This window comes from Calidris pugnax, unplaced genomic scaffold (genome assembly GCF_001431845.1).
Source record: "Calidris pugnax isolate Ruff unplaced genomic scaffold, ASM143184v1 scaffold170, whole genome shotgun sequence".
Classification (NCBI taxonomy): Eukaryota; Metazoa; Chordata; class Aves; order Charadriiformes; family Scolopacidae; genus Calidris; species Calidris pugnax.
In genome coordinates, this window is record NW_015090905.1 from 190999 (window position 1) to 207568 (window position 16570).

A 16570-nucleotide genomic window follows, 5' to 3' on the forward strand; every position below is an offset into this window, starting at 1 on the left:
AGATGGGGACTCGTGGTGGCAGCCAGGGAGGTGTCCTGGGGCACGCATCTCTGGCTAGGAAGTGGTGTCGGGGGGGGGGGGGGGCTGTGGGAGCGTGGGACCACAGACCAGGGATAACGTGAAGATGCTGGAGAGATGGGGACTCGTGGTGGCAGCCAGGGAGGTGTCCTGGGGCACACATCTCTCGCTAGGAAGTGGTGTCGGGGGTGGAGGGGGTGCAGCCCCCCAAGGACCCCGACCTGGAGCAGAGCTGGGGAGAGAAGTGGAGCCGGGGTGGGCTGTGACTCCCCAGCCCCGCGCAGGAGGGAGCACCATTGCAGCCGAGAAGGAAAAACATTTTTGCATTATCCCCCCTTTCCCCCCCCACCGAGGAAATGAGGCTTTGGGTATATGCCATCGATTGCCCTTTTAACCCAGATTATTCCTATCTCCTTTGCTTTAAAGTGCAGGCGACGCCTGGGTTCGCTCAGGGTTGGTTTGTGGGGTTGGTTTGGTTTTTTTTGGGTCTTTTGTCCCTTTGCTCTCCAAGTTGTGCAGAGGCTTCATGGGGAGAGCGGAGGGGAGGAGACTCGGGTAATGAGGGAGGAGGGCCCGGCCCTGCAGCCGCTCTCTCCTTAAGAATATAAGGCAGGAAACAAAGGGTGGCTGCACATGGAGAGCAGCGGGCACCTGGCAGCCTTGGCCCTTCGATTTGGCTGCCAGCGTTGGGCTTCAGCCCCCAAAATTCGGAATAACGAGCCGGGGAGGCTCGGGTTTGGTCCCAGCACCCTCTGTCTGCTCCCGGCTGGGTTTGTGGGTGCCGGGGCCAGGCAGATAATGCCCCGGAGCTTTTGGTGGACGGGCACGTAGAAGGGTTTGCAACTTTGTGGTTGCCTCGTTTTTCATAACCCGGAGTGGGAAAGGCTTTAACTGGGGAGCCCAGCGCTCACGGTGTTGGGGTTTATTTAGAAGAGATGGGGTTTTGCGGCTTTTGGACCAAGATGTCTCTTTTCTGGGTCTCTCCAGAGTCTTTGTGTGTGGAAAACAGGAGCGCAGAGCAAAGCTCAGCCTCTGGAGTGGAAGGGGATACATTTCATGGCGTTTAAGGGGTACGCAAGTGTTTAGAGGCGCTCAGAGCTCACAGATGCTGCTTCACTGCCCCTGTGCCTTGTGACGTGCCGCAGACAGTCCTGCTGCTGGAGTTTTGTAGTTGTTTTGGCTGCTATTTTTTTTCTTTCCTTTTTTTTTTTAATTTCCTAGTTGTTTTGGCTGCTATTTTATTTTCTTTCCCTTTCTTTTTTATTTTATTTGTTTGTTTCCCCTCCCTTCAGCCCTCTCAGGTGTCTGTAGGTGCCCTCCATTTTATTTGTTTGTTTCCCCCCACTTTGGCCCTCTCAGGTGTCTGTAGGTGCCCTCCATGGCTGCGTCCTACCAAGTGTGCTCCTCCCAGAGGGACCCCAGAGCACCCCAGCACCCCCTCTCTGTGTTTTCTGTCCCCTTTGAGCTGTAGCTTTGTCCCCCCTCTGCCCTTTCCCCGCAGAGCCTCGCTACGGTATTGCCTTTTTCAAGACATAATCAGAATAAAAGTTTTTTTTCTTCTGAACATTTCAGTGCCTTTCCTTTGGGCCAAGCTTCCCCGGGAAGAGACAGGACCCTGAGTCATTTCAGGTGGGTTTTTTTTAAGTTGTATGTGGACTTTGAACCGTTTTTCAGATCCATTGTAATATTACTCCAACAGATACTAAACAAAAAAAGATTGAAGGGCCATGTTAATTTAAAATACTGTCTCCAAGTGTATCTCTCTCTGTTGTTCTGGAAGTTACGCTCTGCTTCTAAGTGCACAATTCACTGTAATATATTATTTTTTAAATTATTAAGACTCTAAGCTGTAAATTGGAGCTGTGGAGCTTGGAAGAGGAATCAGTGTCATGTTCTTCATACAGTAGAAGTTTCTCTTCTTGGCTTCACAGACAGCAGTGATGGCTCTGGCCTGGAAGCTGCTGGAGCTGGTTATTCCTCTCTCTGGATTGAGGGGGGTATGACTCCCTTTAAACTTCTAAAAAGTGGTTTCTAATTTGAGTCTGGACCTAGTCTCTGCTCCTGCCTGATTATTCCTCCTCTCTGTGTCATCTTCTGGCCTGAGTGTTTGTGCAGCTCTGGAGTGAACTGGTCCAGCTGAGGAATAACCAGTGGTGAAGTGTTTCCTCCTCTTCTCCCTCCCCTCCAAAGATGGATTATTTCCCCCATCTGGTAACTGGCCATTTACACGAACACTTTCCTGCCCAGGCAGTGGTGTGTGGGGAGCAGATACGGGGCAGGATAAGCAGCTTGGGAGCAGGTGGGGCCAGGAGCTTCCTAAGCAGATGCTGTGGGGGGTGACCACAACCTTTGAGTCCTCTGAGAGCCTTTTTACAGGTTTCGGTTTTAGTGTAATTCATGTTAAACGTGTGTCTCAGTTCTTAGAGAGCTTTTTATACTTCAGTTCTTTCTGTTTGGCATTTTTTTAATCTATTTTTTTTTGCATACACGGTCCGACAAACTAATTGGTTTGCCACTGTCCCATACTAGAAATCACAGAATTATAGAATCACGGACTGGTTTGGGTTGGAAGGGACCTCAAAGCCCCCCCAGTGCCACCCCCTGCCCTGGCCAGGGACACCTCCCACCACACCAGGTTGCTCCAAGCCCCCTCCAACCTGCCCTTGAACCCCTCCAGGGATGGGGCAGCCACAGCTTCTCTGCCCAACCTGGGCCAGGCTCTCACCACCCTCAGAGTGAAATTTTATGCTTATCCTATTTTTTCAGACCTTTTCCCTAATAAAGGCTTCAGGGAAGCAGATAATGTGATGAAAAGAGGCTTTTTTTTCTTTGAGGAGACCCCAGAGAGGTTGTTAGTATCTTCCCAGTGTGACACCAGCAGGGTCTATGCTGAAATATTTAAACTGCAGTAGTTAGTAATACTTCTTTCCTTTCATCCTGTGACAACTTTATTATTTCAAGTTATTCTTGGCCTTCAAGTAGAAACTTTGCTACAAGTAGCGTGTGTTTCTGGCTTTAGGAATAACAGAAGGTGACTTTAATCACAGAGCCCCAACTGTCCTCAGAAAGTGTTTGAACCTTCTTAGGGTTGATTTATCTCTGGCAGGTTTGAGTCATGTTGACTCCACTTCTCTCCTCAGTAAGAAAGCCCAGGGTCTCTAACACAGGTGCTGCCTCTGGTCATCTCAAGTTCAACACTTGGATGTTGTGAAGCTGCTTTGAATTGAGTCGTTGGACTCTTGGGTGCCACCGCTGCCTGTGACGGGCAACCAGTTAGTGAGGGCTGCTGGGATGTGACCTTAAGTGGAATTATTTTGGTTGGAAAAGACCCTTGAGATCGAGTCCAACCGTAAACCCAACACTGCATCTACATGGAGAGCAGAGGGGATTTGCAGGCTGAGGAGGAGATAACTCATAAACCCAACACTGCATCTGCATGGAGAGCGGAGGGGATTTGCAGGCTGAGGAGGAGATAACCGTGCTTCTGTGCAATATCACTGAAAAAAGGTTCTACCACTACTAACAGCTCTTAAAAAGGAGAAAATCATAGAATCATTTAGGTTGGAAAAGACCCTTGGGATCATAGAGTCCAGCCATCAACCCCACTCTACAAAGTTTTCCCCTACACCATGTCCCCCAGCACCACATCTAAACGACTCTTAAACTCATCCAAGGATGGGGACTCAACCACCTCCCTGGGCAGCCTGTTCCAATGCCCGACCACTCTTTCTGTGAAGAATTCTTTCCTAATGTTCAGTCTAAACCTACCCTATGGATAAATAGAGGTGGTAACTGGCATTTTTTGATGCTTTCACCCAACCAGCCCCTGTTTAGCATGATAGGTGTCTGCAGAGTGAGCTTCTACCAGATGGGTACTAAGAGGGAATATGCAGAAAACCAAAATGAGAGAAATTAAGGGAATAAAGAGGCATTGTTATAATGCTAAATGAGAACGTGAAAAAATACTTTGTGGTTATTGTCTGTGAAGCTCTACACGGCACTCAGAACACATTGACTTATTTTTGCCTTATGCCTAAAAACATTAAAGCTATTATTTAAAGAACCACCACCAACAAGGAGGAGTTGGGGTAACCTGTGCTGCTCGCCAGGTTTTAGTCTTTCATGTGAAACCAGGTGTTTTTAAAGAATCTCTCTTCTGTTTTGCCATTAAAGGAAAGTTTTCCAAAGTTTTGACCTTTATCTTTGCATGGTTTAAGCTTTGTAATTCTTTATTTTGCAGCTCCTCGGCAGTTACCTTCTGTTCTTCCCCCTTGCTGTTGTCTAACCCTGAAGTTAAGTGCTCAGAACTGCCGAAAGCTTGTAGTGAAACCTGAATGTGCTTTCCAAGGAGGGGGGGGAAGGAGCCCGAGGAGGGTGTTTGGTGAAACATCACACTCCTGGGAGAAGAAATCATGCTTGAAAATGAGCATTTATTATTAGAGACAACTGAGGGATAAGTCCGTCAGCGCTGATATCTCCCATGGTGTGAACTGTGCTCTGTTCACTTATACCTGGTCTGAATCTTCCTCTTTACCTCTAAAAACATTTTAACATGCTCTGCACTTAATTTGTCTCTTCCCCAGTAATCACGAGGAGGGGTTGATACCAAAGCAATAATATCCAGTTAGACTTCAGTGTGAGCTTCATTCCTGGAAGTTCAGCTCGTGTTGTTTTTCATGACGGAAATAAAACCTGAGTTGCAGGGAGCGCTGGTATCGAAGTCCAGAGGGTTTTAATTTTTCCTCCTTGTTTCTTTTCTGTGGTTTTTTTGTTGTTGTTGTTGTTGTCTCAGCCCAAGTGGTAAGAAGTTCCGAAGCAAGCCCCAGCTGGCCCGCTACCTGGGGAGCTCCATGGACCTCAGCACTTTTGACTTCCGCACGGGGAAAATGCTGATGAATAAGATGAACAAGAACAGGCAGAGGATGCGCTACGACTGTTCCAACCAAGCCAAAGTAAGGCTGAGAGGCAGCAGCAGCTTCCCCCTTTCCCTCTGCTGCTCTGCTGGCCAGACCCATCTCTGAGCAATGTCTGTGCTAGCGTCAAAATTAGGCGTTTTGTAATGAATTTGTGAAGCTGGAGTTGTGTGAGATAACGGCATCTCCGTTACGGGGTGTTGGACAAATGCTGCCATTCCTGGATTCTTCCAGAGTGCCAGTACCATGGCTGAATGTTGTGGTGCTGCTGGGTCTCTGCTTGGAGGGTCTGAGGGAGAGTTGGCATCTTTCTCTCTCTGTGAGGTTGCCTTCTCCAGCAGAATCTCCTCCAGAGCCCCCCATCTCCAGCCAACTCCTGTGGCTCTGCTCCCCTCCGGGGTTCGGTTTTGGGGGCAGAGGGAGGAGCAGGGATGGCTGGAGCTGTGCTGGTGTCTCAGCTTTGGGGTTGACCTAAGGAGAAGATACATTTGGGGCAAAAAGCTGGAGAGACAAGAGAGTGACAAGGCCTCTTTGTAGAACAAAAAGAGACTGTTTTTAGCACCTGGTAATTTTGATCATTAAGGTTTAGTGAAAGTTACGGCCACGTTGATACGCTGCCTGTGGATACATTGGCTCAAGTTGTTCTTAACTATCTTGATCAGATGCTAAAAGCTTTTTCAGAACCCAAAAGCTTATATCTATGCACCTAAACATTAAATATGGAAAATAATGCTTATTTTCTAAATATGTCAACCTGTCCCGAATCATCATCGTTGGAGTGACTGGAACATTTGCTCAGCACAAGGTGCCACAGTCATATTTTAAAAGAAAGATGCCTTGCTGCAGAGACCCAGGCTAACACCCATCTCCTCAGATGAAAATTCCACCCAAACCTTTCAATAAATGTATGAATTGGCTTATAAATGGATTAGCACTCGGATAATTCAGAATTCTATTTGTCCTGAATACATCTTTTCTACATCTCATGAATAAATATGTTAAGGAGCCACGGTGTCTACATCCTGGAGAACAAAGTGTGTCCTACAGCCATTTCAAGGCTCACTCGTTGGATCTCAGGGACGAGGAATGGTCTGTGTTCCCACTGACATCAAGTGCTGTCGTGTGGTGAGAACTTAATTGCCATGAGCTCCTTTTAAAAAATGAGTTTTGCTGAGAACCAAAGGTAAAAAAAGCCATCGTGATTCCAGCTGCATTGATTTGCTTATTGATGTCCACAACTGGATTTAAATGGAATGGTTTAGAACGGTTTCTGGAGTCATAAAACAGTCTCTAGATCCAGCTTCATGATTTTTTTAATTATTACAGACATTGTGCCGAAATCCTCTGGTTTAGTGATCTGCAGGTGGCTTGTCAAAGTGCCCGTGTAGTGTTCTGACTCCTGACTTGTCAAAATTGAGATAAAACCCTCGTGCGTAAACTAGAGTGAGAGGAGACTGGTCTGTTAAGTAAAATGTGAGAGTAGAAAACTTAGTTTAATTTTAATATGTCTAAGGCAAGATTTGGATGTAATTACACCTTTTTAGCACTCTAACTCGTGTAGTTTGAGATCAGACAATTTTTTGAGTCCACCAGCTCTTCTTTTTCCCCACTGTACATATCTATGTAGTAGCATTTTAGCAAATTGAAAACATTTGTGGGGGGGTTTTTTTCCCCACCCTCCTTCTGTTTGAAATGTGCAGGGCAAGCCCGATCTGAACACGGCGCTGCCCGTCCGACAGACGGCCTCCATATTCAAGCAGCCCGTCACCAAGATCACAAACCACCCCAGCAATAAGGTGAAGAGTGACCCTCAGAAAGCCGTGGACCAGCCCCGGCAGGTGAGGCTTCGGGCTTGGGAGAAACTCCTGGGTTTGCTGCTGGCTGGGGTGGGGTGTCCCAAAATTTTAAATTTGTGATGCTGAACAAACAGTCCCTGGCAGTTTGAAGTCTCTGATATTTCAGAAACGGTAAGTTTCAGTGCTCCCAGCTTTTGAAATCCCAACAAAGCCCATTTCCAATATATATTTTTATATATATATATATATTCCATATATATTTAATACGCTGCCTGCACTGTGTTTTATAACCAGGCTCCAGCCTTTGTTTGGATTACAATTCTGTTGTAGTTAAGCCTTCATTTCCTTAATGCTGAAATTAAGTATTATCTACAAATTTTGACAGACACCGTCACCGCTTCAGGGGCCATTTGCATTGTAATTAGAGTCACTGTCAAACGTTCCAATTGTAGAAGAATTCTGTGTTTTGAGAAATCCCTGTCTGGGCACAGACCACGTACAAGGAGGTGTTTGTGATGCGGTGCGAGGGATGGTACAACCTTCAGATGCATTTATCATTCGTAGTTAACCCTACCTGGAGGGGAATAAGGTCATAAATTCACTTGGAATGTCATTATTGGTACAAAATCAACACGTTTTTCTTACTGTACTGCGCATTTGCAAACAAGAGAATCCACCAAAATTAAAGAAGATCTTTCAGCTTGTTTTTGTCTGGTGAAAGGACGCAAAAGGTGTGCTTGGGACAGGATGGCTTTGAAGCTGGGCACTGGTAAAGTGAGATGTTCCTGTTCAAAGCAGCCTTTGGAATGTCATTAACGTCCCCCAGCCCTGGCAGCCTCCACAGAGCTCACCCGGGGACGCTGCGAGCGCTCCCCTGCAGCGAGTCCATCTTTGTGCCTTCTGGAAACAAGATGTTCAGCTTCGTTAGTCTGTTCAGGTGCCGTCATCAGTATCAATTATCAGTGCATTTTAAACTCTTGCAGGGCTGGTGGAATTAAAATATATCATTCCAAGAAGGAAAGGGATTTCAATAAAATTTAAAAATACCTTTATAAACTACCCACCTCACACTGAAAACCTTTCTGCAGACTTAAAAACTGCCTTCCTGAAGAGTTAGATTCTATTTGAAATGGAGTTGGGCTGGTTTTTTGGTGGTTGGGGTTTTGTGGTAATGGGTTTTTTTAACCAGGTTGGTAGAGTTTTTGCATGGTTTGCTAAGGAAGCAGAGCAGGTGCGTTCCCAGTTTTGTTGCTATTCCTGTTATCCCCTTGGCCAGCTCAGACAATAAAAGAGGACACTAAAGACCCCACCTGGAGCACTGTGTCCAGCTCTGGAGTCCTCAACACAGGAAGCACATGGATCTGCTGGAACGGGTCCAGCGGAGGGCCATGAAGATGATCAGAGGGATGGAGCACCTCTGCTATGAAGACAGGCTGAGGGAGCTGGGGTTGTTCAGCCTGGAGAAGAGAAGGCTCCGGGGAGACCTTCGAGCAGCCTTCCAATATCTGAAGGGGCTACAGGAGAGCTGGGGAGGGACTCTTTGTCAGGGAGTGCAGGGACAGGACAAGGGGGAACGGTTTTAAATTGGAAGAGGGGAGATTTAGATTAGATATTAGGGAGAAATTCTTTCCTGTGAGGGTGGTGAGACACTGGAACAGGTCCCAAGGAGATCGTGGATGCCCCATCCCTGGAGGGGTTCACGGCCAGGCTGGATGGGGCTTGGAGCAACCTGGTCTGGTGGGAGGTGTCCCTGCCCAGGGCAGGGGGGTTGGGACTCGATGATCTTTGAGGTCCCTTCCAACCCAAACCATTCTATGATTCTATGAAAGGTGTGACATTGATGTGCAAAACACTGGGCTGGAGAGAGATTTGTGTGTATGTAGATGTAAAAAATATTGTGTATGTATAATATATATACATATATTGGTTTATATATTTCGTTTTCATAGAATTGTAGAATGGTTTAGGTTAAAGCCCCCCCAGTGCCACCCCCTGCCCTGGGCAGGGACACCTCCCACCACACCAGGTTGCTCCAAGCCCCCTCCAACCTGCCCTTGAACCCCTCCAGGGATGGGGCAGCCACAGCTTCTCTGGCCAACCTGGGCCAGGCTCTCACCACCCTCACACCAAACAAGTTCTTCTGGTATCTAATCAGGAGGAGTGAAAATATCAGTCCCTGGAAGAAAAGAAAGTCTTTTCCAAGGAATCATAGAATCGTCTAGGTTGGAAGGAACCTTTAAGATCATCTAGTCCAACCATCAACCTAACTCTGGTTTAAAAACAAAAAAGAAGAAAGAAAACCATACAAAAGAACCCCCCCCATCACTACCCCATGTCTCTAAGCACTACATCAACCCATCTTTTGAACACCTCCAGGGATGGTGTCTCAACCCCTTCCCTGGGCAGCCCATTCCAAGGTTTAATAACCCTTTCAGTGTAAAAATTTTTCCTAATCTCCAATCTGAACCTCCCCTGGTGCAACTTGAGGCCGTTTCCTTTTGTCCCATCACCTGTTCCTTGGGAGAAGAGACCAATCCCCACCTCTCTCCAGTCATGTCAGGACGGAGCGGTGGAGCTGGTTGGTGATGAGGGTTGTTCCCTGCCATCAAACGTGGCAGCTGAATTCTTCCTTCTCCTGACAGTCAGCACTGAGAAGAAGCAGGTGCTTTGTGTAGTTGTCAGTTCCATTGCTCTGCTTTGTGCTAATAAACACTTTCCTTTGATGTCAGCTCTTCTGGGAGAAGAAATTAAGTGGACTGAACGCTTTCGACATCGCGGAGGAGCTGGTGAAAACGATGGACCTTCCGAAAGGTTTACAAGGTAATCGGGGTCTGCCCTGAACTCCAGGGGGGCATTTTGATACCAGTCAGCCGTGACCTGAAGGTCCTGTGCCTGACCCTCTCCTTCTCCAGTGGTCCCAGTGCTGTGGAGCCTTCCAGCTTCACAGGGAGCTGTTAGTGCCATCCCTGAGTGGCTCTGTGTCCTGAGGGGATGCTGAAGCAAAGCTTCTTGACTTATTCTTTTGTTTTTTTTTTTATTTTCCAGAAGCAGAATGGAAATATCTTCCCGCTGAAGCAAAGCTTCTTGGCTTATTCTTTTGTTTGTTTTTTTTTTATTTTCCAGAAGCAGAATGGAAACATCTTCCATTCCCAATTGGTTTGGGTTTTTTTGGTTGTTTATTTTTGTGTAACAGAAAGAGGAATTGATCTAGGCTTAAATAACCTCAGAGAAAGTTGTAGAGGACTTGGCTTATTCTTTTGTTTGTTTTTTTTTTATTTTCCAGAAGCAGAATGGAAATATCTTCCATTCCTAATTGGTTTGGGTTTTTTTGGTTGTTTATTTTTGTGTAACAGAAAGAGGAATTGATCTAGGCTTAAATAACCTCAGAGAAAGTTGTAGAGGATTCGAGTGTATAGGACTGAGATTTACACTGTGTTGGCTTTCTAAATGACAGTAGGTGCTTTGCCATTGAAATTTAAATGATGCCTCTTGTCCTGATCTGCTGTCTTTTGCCTTGTGTGATGCTGATTGTGGCTTCTCCTCCCTCTGGCCTTGCCACTCTCTACAACTTCGTGAAAGGACACTGTAGAGAGGTTGGTGCTGGTCTCTTCTCACAGGTAATTAGTGACAGAACGAGAGGGAACGGCTTCAAGCTCCAACAGGGGAGGTTTAGATTGAACATTAGGAAGGAATTTTTTCACTGAAAGAGTGGTCGGGCATTGGAACAGGCTGCCCAGGGAGGGGGTGGAGTCACCGTCCCTGGCTGTGTTTAGATGCAGTGCTGAGGGACATGGTGTAGGGGAGGACTTTGTAGAGTAGGGGAGATGGTTGGACTCGATGATCCCAAGGGTCTCTTCCAACCTAGATGATTCTATGATTAAAATTTAAATGATGCCTGTTGTCCTGATCCGCTGTCTTTTGCCTTGTGCGATGCTGATTGTGGCTTCTCCTCCCTCTGGCAGGGGTTGGACCGGGTTGCACTGATGAGACCCTCCTCTCGGCCATCGCCAGTGCCCTGCACACCAGCACCATGCCCATCACCGGGCAGCTCTCTGCCGCCGTGGAGAAGAATCCCGGGGTTTGGCTGAACACCTCCCAGCCCCTCTGCAAAGCCTTTATGGTGACAGATGAAGATATTAGGTATTAATTGCAAATATCGCATACTGTCTTGGAACGAGGCATCTTGTGGTAAAACAGTGACGCCCCGGTGCTTTTTTAATTTGAATTTTTCAATGGAAACTTTAAATATAGAATCACAGATTGGTTTGAGTTGGAAAGGACCTCAGAACCCACCCAGTGTCCCCCCCCTGCCCTGGGCAGGGACACCTCCCACCACACCACGTTGCTCCAAGCCCCCTCCAACCTGCCCTTGAACCCCTCCAGGGATGGGGCAGCCACAGCTTCTCGGGCCAACCTGGGCCAGGCTCTCACCACCCTCAAAATAAACAAGTTCTTCCCAATATCTAACCTCAATCTCTCCTTTTTCAGCTTAAAACTCTTCCCCCTCGTCCCATTGCTCCCCTCCCTCATCCAGAGTCCCTCCCCAGCTTTCCTGGAGCCCCCCTTCTTTAGGGACTGGAAGGGGCTCCAAGGTCTCCCCGGAGCCTTCTCTTCTCCAGGCTGAACCCCCCACCTCTCCATATCTCACAGAGCACTATGACTTGCTGAAGTGCTGCTTTAATCAGTAGAGTTGAAAAAAATTGTTACACGAAGCTGTTGTTCATAATATTATGATTTCTGGTGCCTGAGAGGGAATAGGGGTCCCGTGAGCCACAGATTGTTGATCACTTCTTTACTTTACTATGACTTTGCCAGAAAAGGAGCTGTAAAATTTAAGGTTGTGACTCAAAAGGAGAATGAGCAGAAAGATTGAAGTGGTCAGAGGCTTAATTTTCTCCAGTCTCATTTTTGGAAAGCTGAGCAGGGCAGGCTGACTTTTTCTTGTTTAAATTAATATTAGTACTAGGAACTACAAATAAAATAAGTAAGTCTTGAGTCAGCTCCTAGATGAGGCAAATTTCAGCCCAAATTAAAAATGGTACAATCAATGCTGGGGACTTTTAATAGAAAATATCGGACAACTTTTTAAAGTGTTTCCTTCAGCTTCACTTATACTATAATTCCGGGCAAGTTTTTTGTGAGGCAGCTCTTTTAGAGGTCTTTTCAAAGCTGTGTTTGTCTGCCCGACCTCCTGGAGGAGGGATTTAAGGTTCCCTTCCCTTGGGAGAGGCAGATTTAGGGATTAATGTCATTCTTCGTTAATTTGGGGCAGGAAGCAAGAGGAGCTGGTGCAGCAGGTGCGGAAGAGGCTGGAGGAGGCCCTGATGGCCGACATGCTCGCCCACGTGGAGGAAATAGCCAGAGATGGGGAAGCTCCTTCAGAGAAAGAAGGAGGGGAGGAAGAAGGAGAAGAGGAAGAAGAGGAGGAGGAGCAGGACCATGACCAGGAGATGGAGAATGTATAGTCCAGGTAACGGGACAGCGTCCTTTCTCACCTTAAACTCTACTTCATTGAAGGCACAAATGTTTTCAGGAGGAATCTTAGTATATATTGAGTAATTTTTGCTTTTTAGCATGCACATGTGAAGGTGTGGGAGCAGTGCTTTCAGGAGATAATCGAATATTTTGATAGATGGGGTGTCTGGTGAGTGTCACAGAGTGCTCTGCACCTCATATCAGATGGGCTAATTGTGTTGCCAGAACGTGTGTGTAAGTGCTTCAAGGATTCAGTCTTGGAAGTGGATCAGTTCTTAAAAATGTGTCTTGTGATGTCAACTTTTCCCCCCTATGTATTTATTTATTACTTCCTACCACTGTGGGCAGAAAGGACAGGAGCTGTTTGATGGACTCAATTTCTCCCCCCACCTGCCTTTTTCTCTCACTTTTGCATTTTAGTACCCATTTTCTTGCAGGGTACATTAGAGGGCACGTTTATGGTTTTTTTTAAAATTTTAATGTTTTAAAAAATAATATATGAAGAAATTTAGAAAAAGGCAACCCAATCATCAAAAGATGGAAACAGCTAAAAAGCTTTATATGTGGTGGGAATTGATAAACTGAAAGTAAGAGAAGAACATATATATATTAAAAATTCCGAAACATCTGAAAAGTTGAAGGTCGTTTAACAACAGCAACTACAGGATTTACAGAAATGTGTCTTTACATCGTGCAGCCCTTAAAGGTACCACCGAGGGCTCGCTGCTGCTTTTCAGGCATGTGTCTGACTTTCCCTCGTGCAGTGGAACTTCTTAAAGGTGCAACTGGAAATATTTTTTACTGACTTGTAAACCCAAAATAGCTCTGAATAATGAATCGTTACCGTGAAGCAACACAGAAAAAAGTAGATATTTAAGGGCCAGGTCACCAGACACCAGTGAACGCTGTGTGTTGGGCTGGGTGGAGACACCACAGCGGGTGGTGGAGCTGGGCTGTTCCTCGCTGTGTCCCTTTGATGTCACCCCAGCCAGTAGCACCTTGTACCCTGAGTGGGGCTCACACAGTGAGATGAAGGGCAAGGTGAAGCCAGAGAAGGCTCACACAGCGAGATGAAGGGCAAGGTGAAGCCAGAGAAGGGCAACGGAGCTGGTGAGGGGTCTGGAGCACAAGTCTGATGAGGAGAGGCTGAGGGAGCTGGGGGTGCCTGGAGAAAAGGACCCTGAGGGGAGACCTTCTCGCTCTCTCCAACTCCCTGAAAGGAGGGTGTAGGGGGGGGTCGGTCTCTGCTCCCAAGTAGGGTGGATATGAGGAAAAAAATTTACACCAAGAGGGTTGTGAAGCCTTGGAATGGGCTTCCCATAGGATGGATATGAGGAAAAAATTTTACACCAAGAGGGTTATTAAGCCTTGGAATGGGCTGCCCAGGGCAGGGGTTGAGGCACCATCCCTGGAGGGATTTAAAAGCTGGGTTGACCTAGTGCTTAGAGACATGGGTTAGTGATGGGTTTTATCAGAGTTAGGTTGATGGTTGGACTCGATGATCTTAAAGGTCCCTTCCAACCCAGACAATCCTATGATTCTATGAAAACAGAACTCGCCGATTTTAATTTTTGATCATTCTACGTTTAGCCTAAGAAAAGCAATTAGTGTTCTGTCACTGAGCTGGGGTAGCCAATACCCTGGGTGCTTCATTATGTAGACTCCAGAGCCTGGGAGGCAAGAATCGGGAATGTGAAGGGGGGAAAAAAAGACTTTTTAGGATGAATAGCAGAAGAAAAGCCCCTTTGGAGGGAGCAGCAGCTGTATTTTGGGTACAAGGAATAGAGATTTATGTTCAGCAAAGCTTCAAGCTGGAAGGTTGATTATAACATGAAATCTGTGTGGCCTTTGGGAAATCCCATCTTCTCTCTGGGCTCTTTCTATATTCCTGTTTTCCCACCTCACTAACGGTACCTTTATTTGGACAGTGAATATCTCACATTCCTGTCTGCTGCAAGGCTGGCAACACCAAAGAAGCAGAGCAAACGTTCTGAAGGTGAAAACCAGGAGATAATGAAATGGATCAGTTCTGGCTTTGTTCTTTTAAAGGCTCACTTGGTATAAAGATCCAAAAAAAAAGTTCTTACTGACTTACAAGGTCTTTTTTTCCTCTTTCTTCCAGGGAGTTCCATCTAAGAATTCCCAGTATAAACCCTATCAGCAGGGTCAGCACAACAATTTTCAAAGCCAAGAGTGTCTGCGAAGCCAATTGCACCACCGATCCGACTTATACCTATGAGTTTTGATGTACACACTTCAGGAAACGTTGAGAAGCTGATGGTTCATTCATTGCTGGGTAGTCTTGAAGATGGAACTTGACTAAACTCTACTCCCCCCTCCTTTTTTTTAACGGGGTAGGGTAATCGGGGAATGCAAAAGCGGGAGGGAATAAAGGAATATAAAATAGTGGGAGGGAAAATACTAGGAACCAAATTTCCTGTCTCTTTTTTTTTGTGTGGGTCAGTGATAGGTGATATGTTTTTAAGCTTTTTTATCAAAGTACCTTTAACAATGACCCACGGAAACAATTTTCTCTCTGAGGCAAGTCGGAGAGATGCTGTTTCACTCCTTGGCTACTCTGCTGTAGGCTCCTCTTTGTACCGACTGTAGGGAGGTCGTTTCACGTCCTGGATTGTCATTCCATCTCTCACCTCGGGTCACAGAGTTCCCTTTTCCTCGCAAGACCACATTGGTCTTGGAAGCGTAGTCTCGGAGACGACCTGCCGGTGCCTCTTCCACCCAAGGTTTTGATTAGTTGGGGGAAGTTACACTCGAGGAATTGGTCTTACATCAATGGCAATCAGGTGTTTTTTTTTAGCTAGTTCCAGCCGTGCACGTTTTTGATACGGAGTTGTGTGTCTGTCCGAGCGTAGCCGAGTAGGGTTTGGAAGATAAATATACCCGCCCTGTGGTATATTTCCCTTTGGTTTAAGTCCAATCAGAAGGACCTTCTCAACTGGGGATGGAAGGATGACTCATTTCTGACTGACAATGAGGAAAAAAAACTTCCTCCTTTCTCTTCTGGTGCCAAGAACCCCGACCTCTGTCTCCGTGTGTGTGGAGGGAAGGGGATCCATTCCATAGGTGTGTCTACACATCTGCTTTCCTGTGCAGTAATGTTCGGACCTCTTTTAAAACAAGAAAGGAAAAAGGTTGATTTTTCTATAATTGATATCTAAAAAAAAAAAAAAAAACAAACGAATTTAAAACTTTTTATTGAGTATTAAATCTTTCTTATTTGCATGTGCAGTGAAGTGACCAGCATTTTGTGTCCAAAACCGAAATGATGTGAAACTTGCCTTAATGTGTTTATAAGTATTTGGCTTCACCATGGGTACCTTGGTTGATTCCTCAGTCTCTTCTAGTACATCAGTGAGCATATTGGGGTAACTTGGGGCTAAAAAATGGATTTATCTGAGGAGGGGGATGGGGAGAGGGGAAGGAGACGAGAGCTTATAGTTTGGAGAACGTGTTGACTAAGTTGCAAAAGTTATTTTAGTTTTAGGGTATCCCTTGCGTAGTTCATGCGTGGACATCTCAGCTGAGAGTATAAAGTGGTGGATTAAATATCCTGCCACTGACCAATTGTACAGGTTGTTGGTATCCCAACACTTGGGGAAGAAAGTAGCTCCCAGAGCCTTTATCAGGTGAGGAGGATGAGCAGCGACACGGGGACCGGGGGCAGAACCAGCCTGGGGGAGTAGTTCAGCTTAGAGAGCGAGTAGGTTTAAGCTCCTTGAAGAATATCCCATGCCAAAGCGTTCGATACTGTATTAACTCTTTTTCTTAAAGATTTGAAAGTAGGAAACTCTTTGATACTGCTCATGTGGAGTACTGTGAGAAGACTGGCTTGTACTTTGCCGCTGCTCTACCGGGTCTCGCTTTGGGGAACCTTACCTGGTACCGCAGCCAGTGACAACTATTTTTCCTTTTTGAACAGTCTGTTACGGTTATTATTCTGTAAATCTGTCCTCCTGTAATTCATTGTGTTGAATTAAATGTTTCTCACAAAACAGAGATTCTTTTAGTCTGCCTCGAGCCCCCGCCTGCGGTTTTGTGCTCTGCCCCTTCCAGTTATTTCGGCGGAGTCGCTGCTGCGTTCGTGCCGTGGGCTCTGTTGGGAGAGTTGGGTCTGGGTGTTTGGGACCCACTGAGGGGGATACGGAGTGAAGCTTGTGGAAAACTGGTTTGTTCTTGCAGCAAAGTGCCCTGTGTCCTCCTCTTAGGGCTGCCAGGGTGTCCCGTCCAACGGGGGAATTGCCGATATGGTCCTTTGAGTCAACTCCAGCAGAACGAGATTGCCACGGTGAACAGAACCCCTCCAACTTGGGGGAACCCCAAGTTGGAGGGGTTCTGTTCACCGTGGCA

The 16570-nt window shown here is 46.4% G+C and overlaps 1 protein-coding gene across 1 annotated transcript; it reads left to right on the forward strand.

Annotated features, from left to right (window-relative positions):
• The first annotated feature begins 907 nt into the window (after positions 1-907).
• Positions 908-16221, forward strand: MBD3 (methyl-CpG binding domain protein 3). Its single transcript, XM_014949051.1, has 8 exons — positions 908-1088; positions 1591-1647; positions 4811-4970; positions 6632-6769; positions 9457-9547; positions 10690-10867; positions 12000-12197; positions 14326-16221. Exons 1-7 carry the CDS (start codon positions 1075-1077, stop codon positions 12190-12192), a joined length of 831 nt encoding a protein of 276 aa, XP_014804537.1. The 5' UTR covers positions 908-1074; the 3' UTR covers positions 12193-12197; positions 14326-16221.
• Positions 16222-16570: the final 349 nt, after the last annotated feature.

Excerpts from the sequence above, each read along its gene's own strand:
- MBD3 (XM_014949051.1), top strand. Across the intron at positions 9,548-10,689 it reads CCTTCCGAAAGGTTTACAAG|GGGTTGGACCGGGTTGCACT; the intron begins GTAATCGGGGTC and ends TCCCTCTGGCAG. Across the intron at positions 10,868-11,999 it reads GTGACAGATGAAGATATTAG|GAAGCAAGAGGAGCTGGTGC; the intron begins GTATTAATTGCA and ends AATTTGGGGCAG.